At 47.3% G+C, this 18,778-nt stretch overlaps 2 protein-coding genes across 2 annotated transcripts in view; both read right to left on the bottom strand.

Moving 5' to 3' along the window:
• PFN3 (profilin 3) overlaps window positions 1–2,980 on the bottom strand; it is a 5,028-nt gene extending 2,048 nt beyond the window's left edge. Inside the window, exons 1-2 of the mRNA XM_010846548.1 lie at window positions 2,960–2,980; window positions 2,258–2,403 (exon numbers count right to left, since the gene is read on the bottom strand). The gene's annotated coding sequence lies outside the window, so the exon portion shown is untranslated. The remainder of the gene's footprint in view (window positions 1–2,257; window positions 2,404–2,959) is intronic.
• Window positions 1,809–18,778, bottom strand: part of F12 (coagulation factor XII (Hageman factor)) — a 24,027-nt gene continuing 7,057 nt past the window's right edge. The window contains exons 2-15 of the mRNA XM_010846550.1: window positions 10,055–10,183; window positions 9,631–9,688; window positions 6,272–6,371; window positions 5,429–5,499; window positions 5,034–5,144; window positions 4,780–4,911; window positions 4,526–4,630; window positions 4,196–4,367; window positions 3,910–4,094; window positions 3,592–3,811; window positions 3,205–3,341; window positions 2,960–3,109; window positions 2,258–2,403; window positions 1,809–2,166 (exon numbers count right to left, since the gene is read on the bottom strand). Coding sequence (XP_010844852.1) covers window positions 1,999–2,166; window positions 2,258–2,403; window positions 2,960–3,109; window positions 3,205–3,341; window positions 3,592–3,811; window positions 3,910–4,094; window positions 4,196–4,367; window positions 4,526–4,630; window positions 4,780–4,911; window positions 5,034–5,144; window positions 5,429–5,499; window positions 6,272–6,371; window positions 9,631–9,688; window positions 10,055–10,111 — 1,812 coding nt within the window. The 5' untranslated portion in view covers window positions 10,112–10,183 and the 3' untranslated portion in view covers window positions 1,809–1,998. The remainder of the gene's footprint in view (window positions 2,167–2,257; window positions 2,404–2,959; window positions 3,110–3,204; window positions 3,342–3,591; window positions 3,812–3,909; window positions 4,095–4,195; window positions 4,368–4,525; window positions 4,631–4,779; window positions 4,912–5,033; window positions 5,145–5,428; window positions 5,500–6,271; window positions 6,372–9,630; window positions 9,689–10,054; window positions 10,184–18,778) is intronic.

The raw sequence follows: 18,778 nt of genomic DNA, 5'->3' as shown, positions 1-18,778 counted from the left end.
AGCATCATCTTTCAGGATTTGAAAGAGCTCAACTGGAATTCCATCACCTCCACTAGCTTTGTTCGTAGTGATGCTTTCTAAGGCCCACTTGACTTCACATTCCAGGATGCCTGGCTCTAGGTCAGTGATCACACCATCGTGATTATCTGGGTCATGAAGATCTTTTTTGTACAGTTCTCCTGTGTATTCTTGCCACCTCTTCTTAATATCTTCTGCTTCTGTTAGGTCCATACCATTTCTGTCCTTTATCGAGCCCATCTTTGCATGAAATGTTCCCTTGGTATCTCTAATTTTCTTGAAGAGATCTCTAGTCTTTCCCATTCTGTTGTTTTCCTCTATTTCTTTGCATTGATTGCTGAGGAAGGCTTTCTTATCTCTTCTTGCTATTCTTCGGAACTATGCATTCAGATGCTTATATCTTTCCTTTTCTCCTTTGCTTTTCACTTCTCTTCTTTTCACAGCTATTTGTAAGGCCTCCCCAGACAGCATACATGAGTTTAAAAACAAAAGAAAGGTGCCCTGTCTGGACAGCCAGACACCTCAGGCCTGATAACTATTCAACCCTCAGAATGTGGTTCTCAGACATGAGGAGTATCAGAATCTCCTGGAAAGCTGTTAAATAGATTGCTGGGTCCCAACTCAGAGTTTCTCTCATCCTGTACTGTGGGATGTAGCCAGAGAAAATGCGTGTCTAACAAGTTCCCTGCTGACAGTCCAGGAACCACACTTCGAGATCCACTGCCCTAGTGAGAATTAGGGCAGGGGTAAGGGGCTTCCACGGAGAAGGCGATGGCACCCCACTCCAGTACTCTTGCCTGGAAAACCCCATGGATGGCAGAGCCTCGTAGGCTGCAGTCCATGGGGTTGCTAAGAGTCGGACATGACTGAGCGACTTCACTTTCACTTTTCACTTTCAAGCACTGGAGAAGGAAATGGTAACCCACTCCAGTGTTCTTGCCTGGAGAATCCCAGGGATGGGGGAGCCTGGTGGGTTTCCGTCTATGGGGTCACACAGAGTCGGACACGACAGAAGCAACTTAGCAGCAGCAGCAGCAGCAGCAAAAGGCTTCCAAGCCAGCAGCCTTAAGAGCCTACACCACGGTTTTAATGTTGAGTACTTTTTTTTGTTTTTAATCTTTTGGTAGTGGCATGTAGGATCTTAGTTCCCCCACCAGGGAATGCACCCCCTGTATTGGAAGCATGGAGTCTCAGCCACAGGACTGCTAGGGAAGTCCCTAATGTTAAGTACCTCTAACAATGGTTCTCAACCTCCACTGCTGATATAATCACCTGGGGAGTTTTAAAAACATCCTGCCACCCACCTGCATCCCTAGAAATATTGACTTAGTTGACCTGAGGTAGATATTGGGCATAGGTTCAAAAAGCTCCTCAAGGTGATTTGATGTACAGTCGAGGTTGAGAACTCCTGTTCTGTAAACTTAAAATATTAGTTTCATATTCATGGAATCACTTCGCACTGGTTTGGTACACAGTGTGGCTTAGTAAATATCAGCTGGACATGAATTTAAATATTGCATCAGATCTCAATAGATTCTGTTCCCTGGGTCTGAAGAAGTTGAGTACCAGTATACTATTTTGGGTAAAGAATTTGCCTGCAATGCGGGAGCCCTGGGTTGGATCCCTGGGTTGGGAAAATATCCTGGAGGAGGGTATGGCAACCCACTCCAGTATTCTTGCCTGGAGAATCTCCAAGGACAGAGGAGCCTGACAGGCTACAGTCCATGGGGTTGCAAAAGAGTCGGACACAATTGAGCGACTAAGCACACAGCACATACTGTCTTGGCATTTCCCAACAGGACCTTGAAGAGCTGAACCTTTCAAGCAGCTTCAAAAGCACTTTATTGAGTGCCTATGCCATGCCTGGCCCCGGGCTGGCAGCGCTGGGGGGAATGGAAAACAATCCTTGCTATCCATAATCCCCCGTCAGCCACGCTTCCATTCCAGAACTGCTCAGAAGGGAAAGCAGTCGCCGGGCTGTCAGGAAGCGGTGTGCTCCCGAATCCAGGCTAGGTAGTTGGCCACGTCTGTGTACACACCTGGCTTGAGGCGGTTGCCGCAACCTGAGCCCCAGCTGACTATGCCTCGCAGGATGAGCTGGCGCTCAGGGGTCTCATCCTCACACACTAGAGGGCCTCCGGAGTCACCCTGGATTGGGGACACGTGGCTCAGGGTCCTTGGCTGGGAGTCCGCCCTTGACTGGGTTGGGGAAGGGCGCCAAGCGGGGCCCCAGGCTCACCTGGCATGCGTCGGTGCCGCCCTCGAGGAAGCCAGCGCAGAGCATTCCCTGGGTGAAGGCTGCTCCGTGCACGTCGGGGGCGGAGCAGCGCTGCGGGTCGATGAGTGGCACCTGAGCCTCCTGCAGGAAGCTGGAATATTCCCCACCTGCGAACCGAGAGCACCTTCCTCACACCCTCCAGGGTCCGCTTGATGCCCAGGACATGGTCCTGGCTTTACTAGGCTCTTTCAAACCCGCTATAATCTCCTGTCTCCCCCGCAGCAAGCCCAGGAGGGAATGAGTTGCCTTTAACACCTATCTCATAGACAGGAAGGCAGAGAGGAGCTGTGATGTGAATGAACCAGGAGAAACAGGACTGCTTCTGAACCTCACCCCCACTTCCCATCCAGTGGCTCAAAACCTTGCTCCCCATCCAACCCACCTGCGGCTCCATCGCGGGCCAGCGTTCTAATAGCCCTTGCAGCCCAGTGCCCAGAGGGAACCCAGAGAACATGAGGCTCTCCTGCTTCGCCATAGGAGTTCTGGGGACTTCCCCACTCCCCCGACAGTGAATTTCAAGCCGTTGGAGAAGCAGACTGCAGAGGCAGGGGCTCTGCGTGTCCCCACAACCCACCAGATCGGCCCCACCTGCCCACCTACAGGCTTCTCTTGCCTACCCCGGTGGCCAGAAGCCTCCTTCCCGCTTCCAGCCGTTCTGCCTACCCTCGAACTGGTGACCCCAGCCGGCCACCTCGCAGACTGCGGCTTCGGATTTGGCGGGGCGGGCGGCGGTACTCGGCAGGCACACTGGCTGAACGAAAGGCGACGGGTGCGCGCAGCAGCCGTCCGCGCTCTCCTGCAGGCGCACCAGAGCTAACCCGGGCGGGGAGAAGCGTAAGACCCGGACGCCCGGACTTCGAGCCCTGCCCACCCTTCCCCCAGATCCCCGCGGGGGCTCCTCCACGCACCCAGGTCGTGCTGGTAGGTGATGGGCGAGAAGGCCTCGTGCAGGCGGTAGTCCCGCACTGCCAGCGTCTGGCACTGCTCACAGCTCTGGTTGTGGCGGTCCTGGCCGAGCACCACGGTCAGCTCCTTCGGCGCGGGTCTGGGGACAGGATCGGGAAAAGGAAGCGCGCTCAGAGCGGGCTACTGGCATCCTGCGGGAGCCCACTTCTTCCGAACCCCCAAATAGGTTTCGGCTTCCTCCTGGGAAGCTCTGAAAGGGAGAAGGGGGCAAAGGTGGGCGGGGCCGCAGAGAGGTAGGTCACGAGTTCGGGTGTTGCGCGGAAGCTGAGCGCAGAGGAGAGAGGCGCTAGGGGTGTCCCGGGCTGGGAGCTGAGCTCGAGGACACTCGCCGGTTCTGCAGACAGTGAGCCGCAGTCAGCACCCAACAGGGGGCGATGAGGCTGCCGGCGCAGAAATGTTGGTCCCAGTACAGCGCGGCGATGTAGGGGTGCGCCGCGGGGAGCGCCACCAGTCCTCCGACGACGCGGTTCAGCGAGGACAGCCATTTGCGGAGCCGCTGGCCACAGCCCCCGGGGCCTCCGCTGGCCAGAGGAGTCGGCGAGCACCAGCCTGTGGGAGGAGCCCAGGCTGAGGACCTGGAGACCCACTGTCGATCGGTTGGAATATAGCTCGTCCTACGCCCTCTACGCTCGACCCTTCCCAACTACCTGAAGTCAGGGATGGAAGCGGGGTCTGGGTCGTGGACTCAGGTTTCTGCAAAGCCGATGGCGAGGGCAAGGGGAAGTGCTCGTGCCCAGCTGCGGCCTGGCACGGTGCCAGGCGGCAGTAATTCCAGCTCAGTCGGTCGCCTTTCCAAATGAAGCACCAAGGGCGGGTGTCGTTGTCGGGGTTCCTGTAACCACGAGGTGGGGTGGAGGCGCTATTTTGAACGTGAGAAGCCCTAGAAGGGCCCTGGAGCGGAAGGGGACTTCCAGCCGCGTCCCACGCGCGCACCGGCAGAAGGCGTGGTCGCCCAGTCCCCAGTTCAGCACTTGCTCTGCGGTCACATTCCAGTAGGTGGCCTCGGAGGCCCACGACTGACAGGGTGCGCCGGACAGCGTAGTCCCCGCCATGCCGCGGTAGCTGAGACCGCGGTCGCGGTCGTCGTAGCAACTCGCCTTGAGGTCTGCAGAGAGAGGAGGCTCCCCGCCGCTAGGTGATGATTTGGCCCTGCCCCCCGCCCCCAGCCGCCCTCTCACCCACGGCGCCACTCCCCCTCCTCGCTCTCTGCAAGTCCTTCCCACGTGGGGTTAGGGCTTCTGCTTCCTAGAGACCTTAACTCACCTACATCGCACAAACGTCCCGCGAAGCTAGGGGGACAACGGCACAGGCGATGGCCCTCCGCCTGCAGGCAGCTGCCCCCGTTGAGACACGGGTTGGTGCGGCAGACTGGGAGAAGGAGCACTCTGAGTCACCCCTAGGCCCAAAGACGGCCCAGAGAGCTCCCTCTTACACTGGCACACCACCTGGCCTCCGGCCAGCCTTTCTTCCTCACCTTCCACTCTGGTCCCTGCCCAGTTCCCCACCAGTCTACTCACCCTGGCTGGCCAGTGGCTTGCATTGGGCATTCGGACCCTTGCACTGGCACTTGACCACACCTGCTGGCTCAAGCCTGTGCCATATTTCATTCTCATGGAAGAACCGGAAAAACTGGGGCTCAAAGCACTTCTCTGGGGACAAAAGGAGAAGAGGGACCATGCCAAGTCTCCGGGAATCCACAGGACTTCTTCAGTGGGTCTGAGGCTGCCCCTGTTTCCCAGTGTCCCCATCCCTGGCCTCAGCATCTCCTCACCTTTCTGGCAGTGCTTCCCAGTGAAGTGATCTGCACAGATGCAGCGTGGGCCATCCGGCATATTCACACAGGTCCCTCCCTTCTGGCAGGGATTGTGTTTGCTGCAGTGGTCTGAGAGATGGACACAGAGGGAGAAAGAGCAGGGAGCCTGAGTCAGACAGATAGGGGCCAAGTCCCTACCCAAACGTGCTTGTCTTTTGACTTTGGCCCTCCAAGTTTCCAAGCCTTAGTTTACCCACCTGCAAAATGAGGCTACCCACTCTTAGAACTTCTCCCTCTGGGGGAGAGGGAGATAGGTGGGCCCAGAATCCCATGTATTTTGGGTCTGATGATACCCAGGAGAGGAGGTAGGGGTGGGGAGAGGGCCCTGGGTCACTCCAAAAGTCGTATGGCACCTTTCACTTTCTTGGGCTCCAGGCAGTATGCCCATCGTTGGTCCTTCTCAAAGTTGGGGGTAGTAGCACACCTGTAGAAAGAGAGAAAGCTTAAGATGTGGAAGTAACCCAAGTGCCCATCAACAGATGAGTGGTTGAAGAGGTGGTACATACACAATGGAATATTACTCAGCCATAACAAAAGAATAAAATATTGCCATTTGCAGCAACATGGATGAACCTAGGGAATTAGTATACTAAGTGAAGTAAGCCAGATAAAGATAAATATTATATGATATCACTTATATGTGGAATCTAAACAATAATACAAGTGAATCCATATACAAAATAGAAACAGACTCACAGACATAGAAAACAAACTTACAGTTACCAAAGTGGAAAGGGAGGGGCTAAATTAGGAACATGAGATTAATGGAGAGAAACAACTATACATGAAATAAATAAGCGACAAGGATTTACTGTATAACACAAGTAATTGTTTTCAATGTCTTACAATAACATGTACACACACACACACACATATGTATTCTCCAGGCCAGAATACTGGAATACTGGAGTGGGTAGCCTTTCCCTTCTCCAGGGGATCTTCCCAACTCAAGGATCGAACCCAGGCTCCTGCATTGCAGGCAGATTCTTTACCAGCTAAGCCACTTGGGCAGCCCATGTATGTATGTATGTGTGTGTACATATATATATATATATATATATCTGAATCGCTTTGCCCAAGGGGCTACTCTCACCTCCCCTATCACAATCCCCTCTCTTCAAGCAGGGTTCCCTGGACAGAAGGGTGGGCAGAGTCCACAGAAGACCCCTGCTCCAACCCTTCCTGGGTAGTCTTACCAAGGTCGGGGGCCTGGCCGGCCTCTGTGGATGCATTTATGATGCAGCTGCCGGTGGTACTGGAAGGGGAAGTGGCAGGGTTCCCCGGTGACAGTGAGAACTGCAGGGATAACACACTCTTTAATGCCTTTCCCCGTGCCCCCACTGACCAGGAACCACCCTCACAGTCTGGATGGAAAAAGGATAGACCTTTGAAAAGACCTTCAAGACCATGCGTGCATGCTATGGGGATTATCCAGGCAGGAATACTGGAATGGGATGCCATGCCCTTCTCCAGAGGATCCAGGGATTGAGCCTGTGTCTCTTATGTCTCCTGTACTGGCAAGCGGGTTCTTTACCACTAGTGCCACCTGGGAAGCCCTACCTTCAAGACCATACCCTGCTTAAGAGTTGGGTTCTGGAGTCTGACAGCTGGAGTGGACTCCTGACTCCACCAATTACTAACTGGGTGACTTTGGACAAGTCTGCAGACCCCAGGCCTAGAAGACTGCTTGCCATAAAACAGGCACTTAATAAATACTTGCTGAATGTTGAAGTTACTTGACCATTCTGAGCCTTACTTGCCTCATCTCTAAAATGGCAAAAATAGTGCTCGCTTTGGCAGCACATATACTAAAATTGGAACGATACAGAGAAGATTAGCATGGCCCCTGCGCAAGGATGACACGCAAATTCGTGAAGCGTTCCATATTTTAAAAAATAAATAAATAAATAAAATGGCAAAAATAATACATAGTAAAGATGAAGGGTTTAGGTTTTGCAAGATTAAAAGAATTGTAGATGGATAGTGGTAAGGACTGCACAACAGTATCATCATACTTAATACCACTGAAATGGACTTAAAAATGGTTGAGGTAGGGACTTCCCTAATGATCTAGTAGTTAGGAGTCCACCTTCCAATGCAGGGGATATGGGTTTGATCCCCAATCAGGGAACTAAGATCAAGATCCCACAAGCTGTGGAGCAATTAAGTCCTGAGTGCTGCAACTACTGAACCTGTGCTCTAGATCATAAGTTCTGCAACTAGGGAGGCCCCAGTGTGCCTCAACAAAGACCCAGTGCAGCCAGATAAGTAAATAAATGGTTGAGGTAGAGCATTTTATGTTATGTGTATTTTACCACAATACAAAAAAAATAATAATGATACAGGTCTATTTGCACAGAAAGATATTCATATAAAGTAAGTAAAAAACAGCATGTCCTATTTTTTTACAAGTATTTTTACATATGCATAAAAAAATAAATCTAGAAGGATATCTCCAAAATTTCTAAAAGTGGTTTTTGGAAGATAGTGGATTGTGGGTAACTTTTCCTTCTTTTCTATTTCTGTAACTTCTGTAGTTTTTACAGTAAAAATATTGCTATCATAATTTTTTAAAAATAGTACAGTTGAGCTTCATTATTCAGATTCCGTGTTTGCTTATCTGCATGTCTCGCTAAAATTTATCTGTAACCTCAAACCAATACTCAAGGTGCTTTCATGATCATTTGTAGACATGCACAGAGTGGTGAAAAATTTGAGTCACCCGAAGTGCACATTCCCAGCTAAGGTCAAACGAAGTGATGCTCTGCTTCTTGTTCAGCTCCTACTGTAAACAAGTGTCCTTTTCACACTCTATTTAGTGCCACATTTTCAAATTTTGTGCTTTTGGTAAATGATTTTGCTTGAAAATGGCTGCCAAGTAGAGTGCTGGAGTGCGGTCCAGTGTGGTCCTATGCACAAGAGGGCTGTGATGTATATTATAGAGGACATTTTCAGACTAGGTAAGCTTCATCCAGGTGTGAGCTAATACGGTCACTGGCCATGAGTTCAGTATCAATGAATCAACAACATCTATTAAGGAAAGTGTCTTTAAACAAAATCACACATAAGGCAAGGTTATATATTGATGGTGATGAAAATGTAACCAGAACTCACAGGAACCTAACCCTATATTTCCTCTAGGAGTAATGGCGCTGTTTTTGCTAATTCAGTGTTCATGGTGACTTTATAGAATACGACTGCTAGGAATAATGAGAACTGACTGTATATACTTCAAAGGAGTGTTATGAAACTTAAATGAGATTGTGTCTGTAAAACACTGAGAGTCTGGCACAGTCTGTGTTTGATATACATTAGCTCATATTTTGTTGTTAAAGGCACAGTGGCTCTTGTGCTGAGGGCCAAATCACAGACAGGATAGTAAAGAAAGAGGGAGAAGCATCTGAGATAGACCTTTAAGATGCAAATGGAATGGGAAAAAAAGTAAGTGAAAATCGCTCAGTTGTGTCCAACCCTTTTCGACTGTATACTCTATGGAATTCTCCATGCCAGAATACTGGAGTGGTTAGGCTTTCCCTTCTCCAGGGGATCTTCCCAACTCAGGGACTGAACCCAGATCTCCCACATTGCAGGTAGATTCTTTACCAGCTGAGCCACAAGAGAAGCCCAAATGGAATGGAGGACCTTAAGTTTGTGATTAGGCAAGGACAGAGCAGCTAGGTTGGGTCAGGCTAGAGGAAGGAGAGCTATTTGGCTGGGTGTGAAGTGCTGAAGAGAGGAGATGAGGTAGTCAGGGTTGGCTGGGCTGGGCCTCAGGGCCATGCTGAGGGACTGTCCCATCCCACCAGGCCAGGCTTACCAGAGCAAGCTCTAGTTTGCAACTCTAGGTAAATATTTAGTGTCTAGAAGAATAAAGACAATAGGGAGCTAGGGGGAGATGGCAGATATCCCTCATCTAAAAGGAAACTTGATAATAAAAGTCAATATATTTTAAGCATTTACCATGCACCAAAATTGGGCTGAATGTCTCACCAGGGTAAATGACTCATTTCTCCTTCTCAGCAACCTTAAGAGTTTTACCATTACCAGCCTGGTTTTACAGGTGGGGAAATTTAAGCTTGGAGAAGTCAAGTCACTGACCCAGAGCCACCCAGCCCATGAGTGATGAGGCTGAGATTCAGAAGCATTTGGGCTCTAAAGCCCTGCTCTCAATCCTTTCTTGTCCGTCAAGGGCCCTGGCCTTTGTGTGGCATGCCTGATGCCTGTGAGATACATCAAGAAGAGGAAAGGATGAGACAGGCCTGGGAAGCTGAGGAAGAAGAGCAGGTGCTGGGCCAGGCACTCAGATACAGCCCCAACCTGCCCTCAGGGAGCACACAGCTCACTATCACTCTGGGTCTGCAGCACCCACTTGCACAAGACCCGACACATAGCAGGCACCAGGTCTGAATGCCAGCCAGAAAACTCCGGGGGTAAGAGTGAAGACTGCCCAGGATCCTCCCTCCTACTCCAAGGGCCAGAGACTAACAATCTGCACACCCCCCCATGACTCATCCCTGTCCGAGGCTCTCTCTGGAGGTGGTCCCAGGCTACTTACCCACTGTGTGCTCACTCTCTGTGAGCTTATGCTTCTTGGGGCCTTTCCAAGGTGGAGTCTATGGGGGAGAGAAGAAGATAGGGAATTTTTCCAGAAAGTCATTGCCTGCTCCCGTCCCATGCTAGTCCCCAGCTTCCTCTCACAGCCCTGAAATGCAGAGATTTCCTCCAAAGGCCCGGCCTCCTCTTTACTCCTCCTGTTGTCTCCTCAGTTTCCCTCTCCCCCAGAAATGCAGGCCATGTCCTCATAGCCACCAGTCTGTCTATTCTCTCTCTCCTCTACTTGGGCCTTATGGGCTTGCCTCATCTTTCCAAACAGGACTTCCAATCTCCTGTGCCAAAAGGTCGTGGTCAGAGGCCAAAGCTGTGATAGGGACCCACTAGGGCCATCCCAGTATAACCCTCTTGGTTCCCACAGTCCTCACCGAAACCGCTGACTCCAGGCTCACCAGCAGGGCCCCCAGGAGCAGCAGAGCCCTCATGGCGTCTGTCTGTTGGTCCAACCACTTGACCAGGAGTCCAGATCAATAGAACTGGTCAAAGGTCCCTGAGGCCTGGGGAGCAGAGGTTGGTTGAGCTGCCCTTTTAGGCTGTTTATGGAAAATCAAGCAGAGTTTCCTTGATGAACCCCTAAGGATGGGAAAGCTGGGAGCTGGTGGGCAGGAGTAGAATAATAAGGAGTGGGACTCCCCCCATCTTTCCCAGATAGTAGAACTGGAAGCAGGAAGAGGGGTTGCCTCATTTCCGGTCCTACTGTGGATGAGGAGGGTAAGGAAATCCAAGAGAAACTCCCTACTTTGGGAATCTGAGAGTCCATGGGGAAGTATCTTGTTGTTTAGTTGCTAAGTCATGTTCGACTCTTTTGCAACCCCATGGACTGTAGCCCACCAGGCTCCCCTGTCCATGGGATACCCCAGGCAAGAATACTGGAGTGGGTTGCCATTTCCTTCTCCAATGGGGAAGTGTATTCATTTTCTATTGCTATCTAAAATTAACCACAAACTTTGCAGATTAAAATAATACCCACAGTTAGTTCACAAATCTCTGGGTCTAAAGTCCTACACTGCGTGACTCAGTTTTCTGCTCAGTTTCACAAAACTGAGTTCAAGGCTGAGTTCTCTGGAGGCTCTGGGAAAAATTCCCTTCCAAGGTCATTCAGGTCATTGGCAGAATTCAGTTCTTTGCATTTGTAGAAAGTGAGGTCCCTGTTTCCTTGCAAGCCATCAGCTAGGGGCTGCCCTCAACTGCTAGAAGCTTCCTGCATTTTTTGCCATAGAGTCCCTTCAATTTCCCAAGCCAACAACAAAGAATCTCTGCCATGTTGACTCTTTCTTACCCTTTGAATTTCCTCTGTTAGGAAGAACCCTGTCCCTTTTAAGGATTCATCTGATTAGGTCAGACCCACTAAGGAAAATCTCCCTCTCTTAAGGTCAACTGATTTAGGACCTTACTTATAGTCATAGCATTCTTCTACAGAAGCCTCTAGATTAGCATTTGATTAAATAACTGGGAGAAGGTATGTTTACAACGGGATCTTGGGGGCCATCTTAGAGTTCTACCTACAAAGTAAGTAAATGACCCCATGGAAAAAATGCCAAAAATACTAAACCAAGAAGTGCTAAAATATGTAATTGGAGCACAAGGAAGGGAGATATGTTGGGCATGTATTATTTTTCCTTCCTAACAGCCATTTATTTTGGTTCAGTAAGGATACCCTGATTTTTCCTTTGAAAACTATTCCTCCTTCATCCCCTCCATGACTCTCTAGAGCTGCCCACTCTACCCTCAGTTCTAGGGTTGGGGGTATGGCCTAGGTCTGGCCAATCAGAGTATGGTATTTCTAGGCCACAGGGATTGGTTCAGGGATAAGCCATACACAAGCTTGGCCTATCGGAGTCAGCCCTGGGACTTTTCACCAGAACTTTTAGGATAAAGGGCCTTTCTTCCTCTTGGAGTCCCTAAGAATGCAATCCTGGAGATGTTGATGGCCATCTCTGTCACTGCCTGAGGAGGTCCTGCCTGAGAATGAAGCATATGTTTGACTTCTGAGCCCAGGTCATAAAGGGATCACAGTTTCAGTCTTGGTCTCATGGATCACTCACTCTGGGGGAGGCCAGCTGCCATGCTGTGAGGACACTCAAGCAGCCCTTCAGAGAGGCCCATGAGGGAAGAAAGTAAAGTCTTCAGCCAACAATCAGCACCAATTGGACAGCCATGTAGCCATGTGAATGAACACTTTTGACATGGATATTGCAGCCCCAACCAGCATCTGACCTGCAACCCTATTAGAAACCTCAAGCCAGACCATCCAGCTAAGCAGCTCCTAAATTCTTGAACCTCTAAAGTTGTGAAAATCCTAATTGATTTTTATTGTTTTAAGCCATAAATTTTTGGATTATTTGCTACCCAGCATTTGATAACTAAAACAGGTAGAGTAATTATTGATTATTTTATTTGAGAATCTGGATCCTAAAACTAGAGATAGCCTCAAGAATTCTCAGTTACAGGTACCAATTAAAACCAATTTGAGTGGACTTCCATCGTTTTCTATCAAAGAAGTCCTGACTGATCCAAAGTAATTTCTGGGAAATGAAGTGAAGACAGAATGTAGCAAATTCTTGATTCTGATGAAAGAGAGGCAGGTCATGGAAGACTTCTTGGGACAGAAACAGCAACAGGAGGGCAGGAATAGAGGCACCACTTCAACAATTGTTTTCAAAAGTTGAAGTAATGGCTAATAAGACCATGATGAAAGTGAAGTCATGAGAGGTATAGACAAGCTCATTAAAGTGAAAGCACCTTCATCAGGTCTTGATTTCAGTTCCTGAATACAGTCTGTGATCCAGAACTGGTCCCCTACTGGCTCCTTCCATCTGATGAGAAACCAGCTCTCCCTCCAAATGGAAGGGGCCTTTTAAATACATCGTCACAAAGAATAGGGAGTTGCAGGTGGGAAAGGAGAGAAGGGCTTCCAGGCAGAGCAAGTATGACAACTTCACAGAAGCCTGGAGGTGGCACGTCAGGTGAAGAATGTGGTAAGCGCAGGCTGCTTTATATGGAATATGAGATGAGACAACCAGTCTGCTGGGACCAGAGATGGATATCCATGAGTATTTGGATGTTCAGCATCTGTTCCCCCCTCCTCTTCCTCTAGTCTGCCAGTTTCTACTTGGGGTTGTGTGTGCATATACTAAGTTGCTTCAGGTGTGTCTGACTCTTTGTGACCCCATGGACTGTAGCTCACCAGACTCCTCTGTCCATGGGATTCTCCAGACAAGAATACCAGAGTGGGTTGCCATGCCCTCCTCCAGGGAATCTTCCCAACCCAAGGACTGAACCCACATCTCTTAAATTTTCTGCACTGGCAGGCAGGTTCTTTACCACTAGTGTCATCTGGGAAGCTCATATTTGGGGTCACCCCACCCCTATTGCCATCTACTCTTCCCCAGTATATATAGGACACATTCCAACCTGGGAGGTTTATTTTCCAGCATCATGTCTTTTTTGCCTTTTCATACTGTCCACGGGGTTACCCAGGCAAGAAAACTGGAGTGGTTTGTCATTCCCTCCTCCAGTAGACCACATTTTTTCAGAACTCTTCACTATGATACATCCATCTTGGGTGGCCCTGCACAGCATGGCTCATAGCTTCATTGAGTTACACAAGCCCCTTTGCCATGACAAGCCTGTGATCCAATATGCTACTGGGGAAGAGCAGAGGGCAATTAATAATAGCTCTACAAGAATGAAGCAGCTGGGCTAAAGTAGAGACGATGCTCAGTTGTGGATGTGTGAAAAGTACAGTCTGATTCTGTAAAGAACAATATTGCATATGAACCTGGAATGTTAGGTCCATGAATAGAGGCAGATTGGATGTAGTCAGGCAGATGGCAAGACTGAATGTTGACATCTTAGGAATCAGTGAACTAAAATTGACAGGAATGGTCAAATTTAATTCAGATGATCATTATATCTACTACTGTGGACACGAGCCCCTTAGAAGAAATGGAATAGCCATCATGGTCAACAAAAGAGTCTGAAGTGCCATACTTGGGTGCAATCTCAAAAACGACAGAATAATCTCAGCTCCTTTCCAAGGCAAACCATTCAACATCACAGAAATCCAAGTCTATGCCCCAACTACTGATGCTGAAGAAGCTGAAGTTGACTGGTTCTATGTAGACCTACGATACCTTGTGGATCTAACACACACTAAAAACCAATATATATATATATATATATATATTCTTTTCATCATAGAGGATTGGAATGCAAAAGTAGGAAGTCAAGAGATACCTAGAAAAAAAGGCAAGTTTGGCCTTGGAGTACAAAATGAAACAGTGCACACTGGTCATAGCAAACACCCTCTTCCAACAACGCAAGAGATGACGCTACACATGGACATGGACATCACCAGAGAATCACTGAAATCAGATTCATTATGCTCTTTGCAGCCAAAGATGGAGAAGCACTATACAGTCATGAAAAACAAGACCTGGAGCTGACTGTGAATTAGATCATGAGCTCCTTATTGCAAAATTAAGGTTTACATTAAAGAAAGTGGGGAAAACCACTAGGCCATTCAGGTAGGACCTAAATCAAATCTCTTATGATTATACAGTGGAGGTGATGAATAGATTCAAGGGATTAGATCTGCTAGACAGAGTGCCTGAAGAACTACGGATGGAAGTTCATAGTGCTGTACAAGAGGCAGTGACCAAAACCATCCCAAAGAAATAGAAAGGCAAGAAGGCTAAGTGGTTGTCTGAGAAGGCTTTACAAATAGCTGAGGAAAGAAGAGAAGCAAAAGGCAAGGGAGAAAGGGAAAGATATACCCATCTGAATGCAGAGTTCCAGAGAAGAGCAAGAAGAGATAAGAAGGCCTTCTTAAATGAACAATGCAAAGAAATAGAGGAAAACAATAGAATGGGAAAGACAGATCTCTTCAACAAAATGGGATATATCAAGGGAACATTTCATGCAAGGATGGGCACAGTAAAGGACAGAAACCACAAGGACCTAACAGAAGCAGAAGAGATTAAGATGGGGTGGCAAGAATACACAGAAGAACTATACAAGAAAGGTCTTAGTGACCCGGATAACCACAAGGGTGTGGTTACTCACCTAAAGCCAGATATCCTGGAGTGTGAAGTCAACTGAGCCTTAGGAAGCATTACCACAAACAAAGCTAGTGAAGGTGATGGGATTCCAGCTGCGCTATTTCAAGTTATAAAAGATGATGCTGTTAAAGTGCTGCACTTAATATACCAGCAAATTTGGAAAACCCAGCAGTGGTGACAGGACTGAAAAGGTCAGTTTTCATTCCAGTCCCAAAGAAGGGCAATGCCAAAGAACATTCAAACTACTGTACAATTGTGCTCATTTTACATGCTAGCAACATTATGCTCAAAATCCTTCAAGCTAGGCTAGCCTAGTACATGAACCAAGAACTTCCAGATGTACAAGCTGGGTTTTGAAGAGGCAGAGGAACCAGAGATCAAATTGCCAACATTCATTGAATCACGGAGAAAACACAGGAGTTCTAGAAAAACTCTGTTTCATTGACCATGCTAAAGCCTTTGACTGTGTAGATGACAACAAACAATGGAAAATTCTTAGAGATGAGAGTATCAACTACCTTACCTGTCTCCCGAGAAACCTATACTTGGATCAAGAAGCAATAGTTAGAACAGGACATGGAACAACGGACTGCTTCAAAATTGGGAAAGGAGTACAACAAGGCTGTATATTGTCACTCTGTTTAATTCACTTCTATGCATAGGACATCATGGGAAATGCCAGGCTGGGTGAATCACAAACTGGAATCAAGATTGCTAGAAGAAATATCAACAACCTTAGATACGCAGATGATATCACTCTAATGGCAGAAGATGAAGAGGAACTAAACAGCCTCTTGATGAAGGTGAGAGAAGAGAGCAAAAAGGCTGGCTGTCTTTAACTCAGCATTCAAAAACCTAAGATCATGACATCTGGTCCCATCACTTCATGGCAAATAGATGGGGAAACAGTGGAAACAGTGACAGATTTTATTTTCTTGGGCTCCAAAATCACTGCAGATAGTAACTGCAGCCATGAAATTAAAAGGTGCTTGTTCCTTGAAAGGAAAGCTATAACAAACCTAGACAGCATATTAAAAAGCAAAGAAATCATTTTGCCAACAAAGGTCCATATAATGAGAGCTATGTTTTTTCTTGTAGTCATGTATGAATGTGTGAACTGAACCATAAAGAAAGCTGATGGCTAAAGAATGGATATTTCCAAATTGTGGTGTTGGAGAAGACTCTTGAGAGTCACTTGGATTGCAAGATCAAACCAGTCAATCCTAAAGGAAATCAACCCTGAATATTCATTGGAAGAACTGTTGCTGAAGCTCTAACACTTTGGCCACCTGCAAGGAGCCAACTCATTGGAAAAGACCCTGCTTCTAGGTAAGATTGAAGGCAAAAGGAGATGAGGGTGGCCGAGGATGGGATGGCTAGATAGCATCACCAACTCAATGGACATTAGTTTCAGCAAACTCCAGGAGACAGTGGAGGAAAGAGGAGCCCATAGAGTTGCAAAGAGTCAGAATCCTGGGAGAGAGCACCCATTGATTGAGTTTAGGTCGTTAGTGTAGGGAGAGGGTGATCTAGTCCATTAGGCTTCCATAGTGGGAGGTGGTCACTGGAAATTACCCTTCCCTTACACAATAAGGGAGTTGTTCTTCACAACTTAGTGACTGAATAACAACAACTTCCCCATTGTGTGGGGGAAGGGTAATTTCCAGTGACCACTTCCTACTATGGAAGCCTAACGGACTACATCACCCTCTCCCTACGTTAAGGTAATCAGAGAGACCTAAACTGGGCAATGGGCTCTCACTCCCAGGATTCTGAATCCTGAACAGGCCACACAAGCAAGGATGGTGAAAAGTGCTGGGGTTGGAATCTGCCATTTCACCAACTGTACCCTGGCCAGATTGTCCCTGCTCCATGGTATAAGTCAGGATGCTTTCCAAAACCCAAGCTTAAGTAGCAAGGCAATTTAAATTTATCATTTCATATTGTAAAAGATCTAGAGTGGAGGGGTCCAGGAACAGTGCTTTCAGTAGTTTAACAATGTCATCAAGAATCCATGTTCTTGGCTGATTCACACTGTTGTGCAGCAGAAACTAACCCAACGTTGTAAAGCAATTATACTCAAAAAAAAAAAGAACCCAAGTTCTTTTTTCTTTTGTTTACTACGGTCTTCAGCGTGCATACCTTCAAGCTGATTCCTTCATGGCCACCAAATGGCTACCACAGCTCCAAGAATCATGTCTAAACTCCAGTGAAGAAGGACCTTTCCTTCCATTAGATCATTCTTAGAAATGAGGAAAGTTTCCTCCCCAAAATTCCCAAGCAGACCTCCTCTAGTGGCTCAATGGCCACAATTGGGTTATCTGCTACTCCTAACCAATCTCTAGCAAGGGTAAGGGGTTCTCTATGACTGGCTTAGGCCAATCAACCCTGGAGCCAAGTCAGGGGCATGTAGGTCAAGTGGCCTCAGGAACAAAATTGGGACTCTGCAAAAGAGTAAGAAATAGATATTAGGTAGACAACCACGCTGAAGAAGCTGAAGTTGAACGGTTCTATGAAGACCTACAAGACCTTCTAGAGCTAACACCCAAAAAAGATGTCCTTTTCATTATAGGGGACTGGAATGCAAAAGTAGGAAGTCAAGAAACACCTGGAGTAACAGGCCAATTTGGCCTTGGAATATGGAATGAAGCAGGGCAAAGACTAATAGGGTTTTGCCAAGAAAATGCACTGGTCATAACAAACACCCTATTCCAACAACACAGGAGAAGACTCTGCACATGGACATCACCAGATGGTCAACACCGAAATCAGATTGATTATATTCTTGGCAGCCAAAGATGGAGAAGCTCTATACAGTCAACAAAAACAAGACCAGGAGCTGACTGTGGCTCAGATCATGAACTCATTATTACCAAATTCAGACTTAAATTGAAGAAAGTAGGGAAAACCACTAAACCATTCAGGTATGACCTAAATCAAATCCCTTATGATTATACAGTGGAAGTGAGAAATAGATTTAAGGGCCTAGATCTGATAGATAGAGTGCCTGATGAACTATGGAATGAGGTTCGTGACACTGTACAGGAGACAGGGATCAAGACCATCCCCATGGAAAAGAAATGCAAAAAGCAAAATGGCTGTCTGGGGAGGCCTTACAAATAGCTGTGAAAAGAAGAGAAGTGAAAAGCAAAGGAGAAAAGGAAAGATACAAGCATCTGAATGCAGAGTTCCAAAGAATAGCAATAGCAAGAAGAGATAAGAAAGCCTTCCTCAGTGATCAATGCAAAGAAATAGAGGAAAACAACAGAATGGGAAAGACTAGAGATCTCTTCAAGAAAATTAGAGATACCAAGGGAACATTTCATGCAAAGATGGGCTCGATAAAGGACAGAAATGGTATGAACCTAACAGAAGCAGAAGATATTAAGAAGAGGTTGCAAAAATATACAGAAGAACTGTACAAAAAAGATCTTCACGACCCAGATAATCACGATGGTGTGATCACTGACCTAGAGCCAGATATCCTAGAATGTGGAGTCAAGTGGGCCTTAGAAAGCATCACCAAGAACAAAGCTAGTGGAGGTGATGGAATTCCAGTTGAGCTATTTCAAATCCTGAAAGATGATGCTGTGAAAGTGCTGCACTCAATATGCCAGCAAATTTGGAAAACTCAGCAGTGGCCACAGGACTGGAAAAGGTCAGTTTTCATTCCAATCCCAAAGAAAGGCAATGCCAAAGAATGCTCAAACTACTGCACAGTTGCACTCATCTCACATGCTAGTAAAGTAATGCTCAAAATTCTCTAAACCAGGCTTCAGCAGTACGTGAACCATGAACTTCCTGATGTTCAAGCTGGTTTTAGAAAAGGCAGAGGAACCAGAGATCAAATTACCAACATCCGCTGGATCATGGAAAAAGCAAGAGAGTTCCAGAAAAGCATCTATTTCTGCTTTATTGACTATGCCAAAGCCTTTGACTGTGTGGATCACAATAAACTGTGGAAAATTCTGAAAGAGATGGGAATACCAGACCACCTGATCTGCCTCTTGAGAAATCTGTATGCACGTC

This window comes from Bison bison, unplaced genomic scaffold (assembly GCF_000754665.1).
Source record: "Bison bison bison isolate TAMUID 2011002044 unplaced genomic scaffold, Bison_UMD1.0 scf7180017864238, whole genome shotgun sequence".
NCBI classification, from domain to species: Eukaryota; Metazoa; Chordata; class Mammalia; order Artiodactyla; family Bovidae; genus Bison; species Bison bison.
This window is presented reverse-complemented; position numbering and strand designations above follow the sequence as displayed.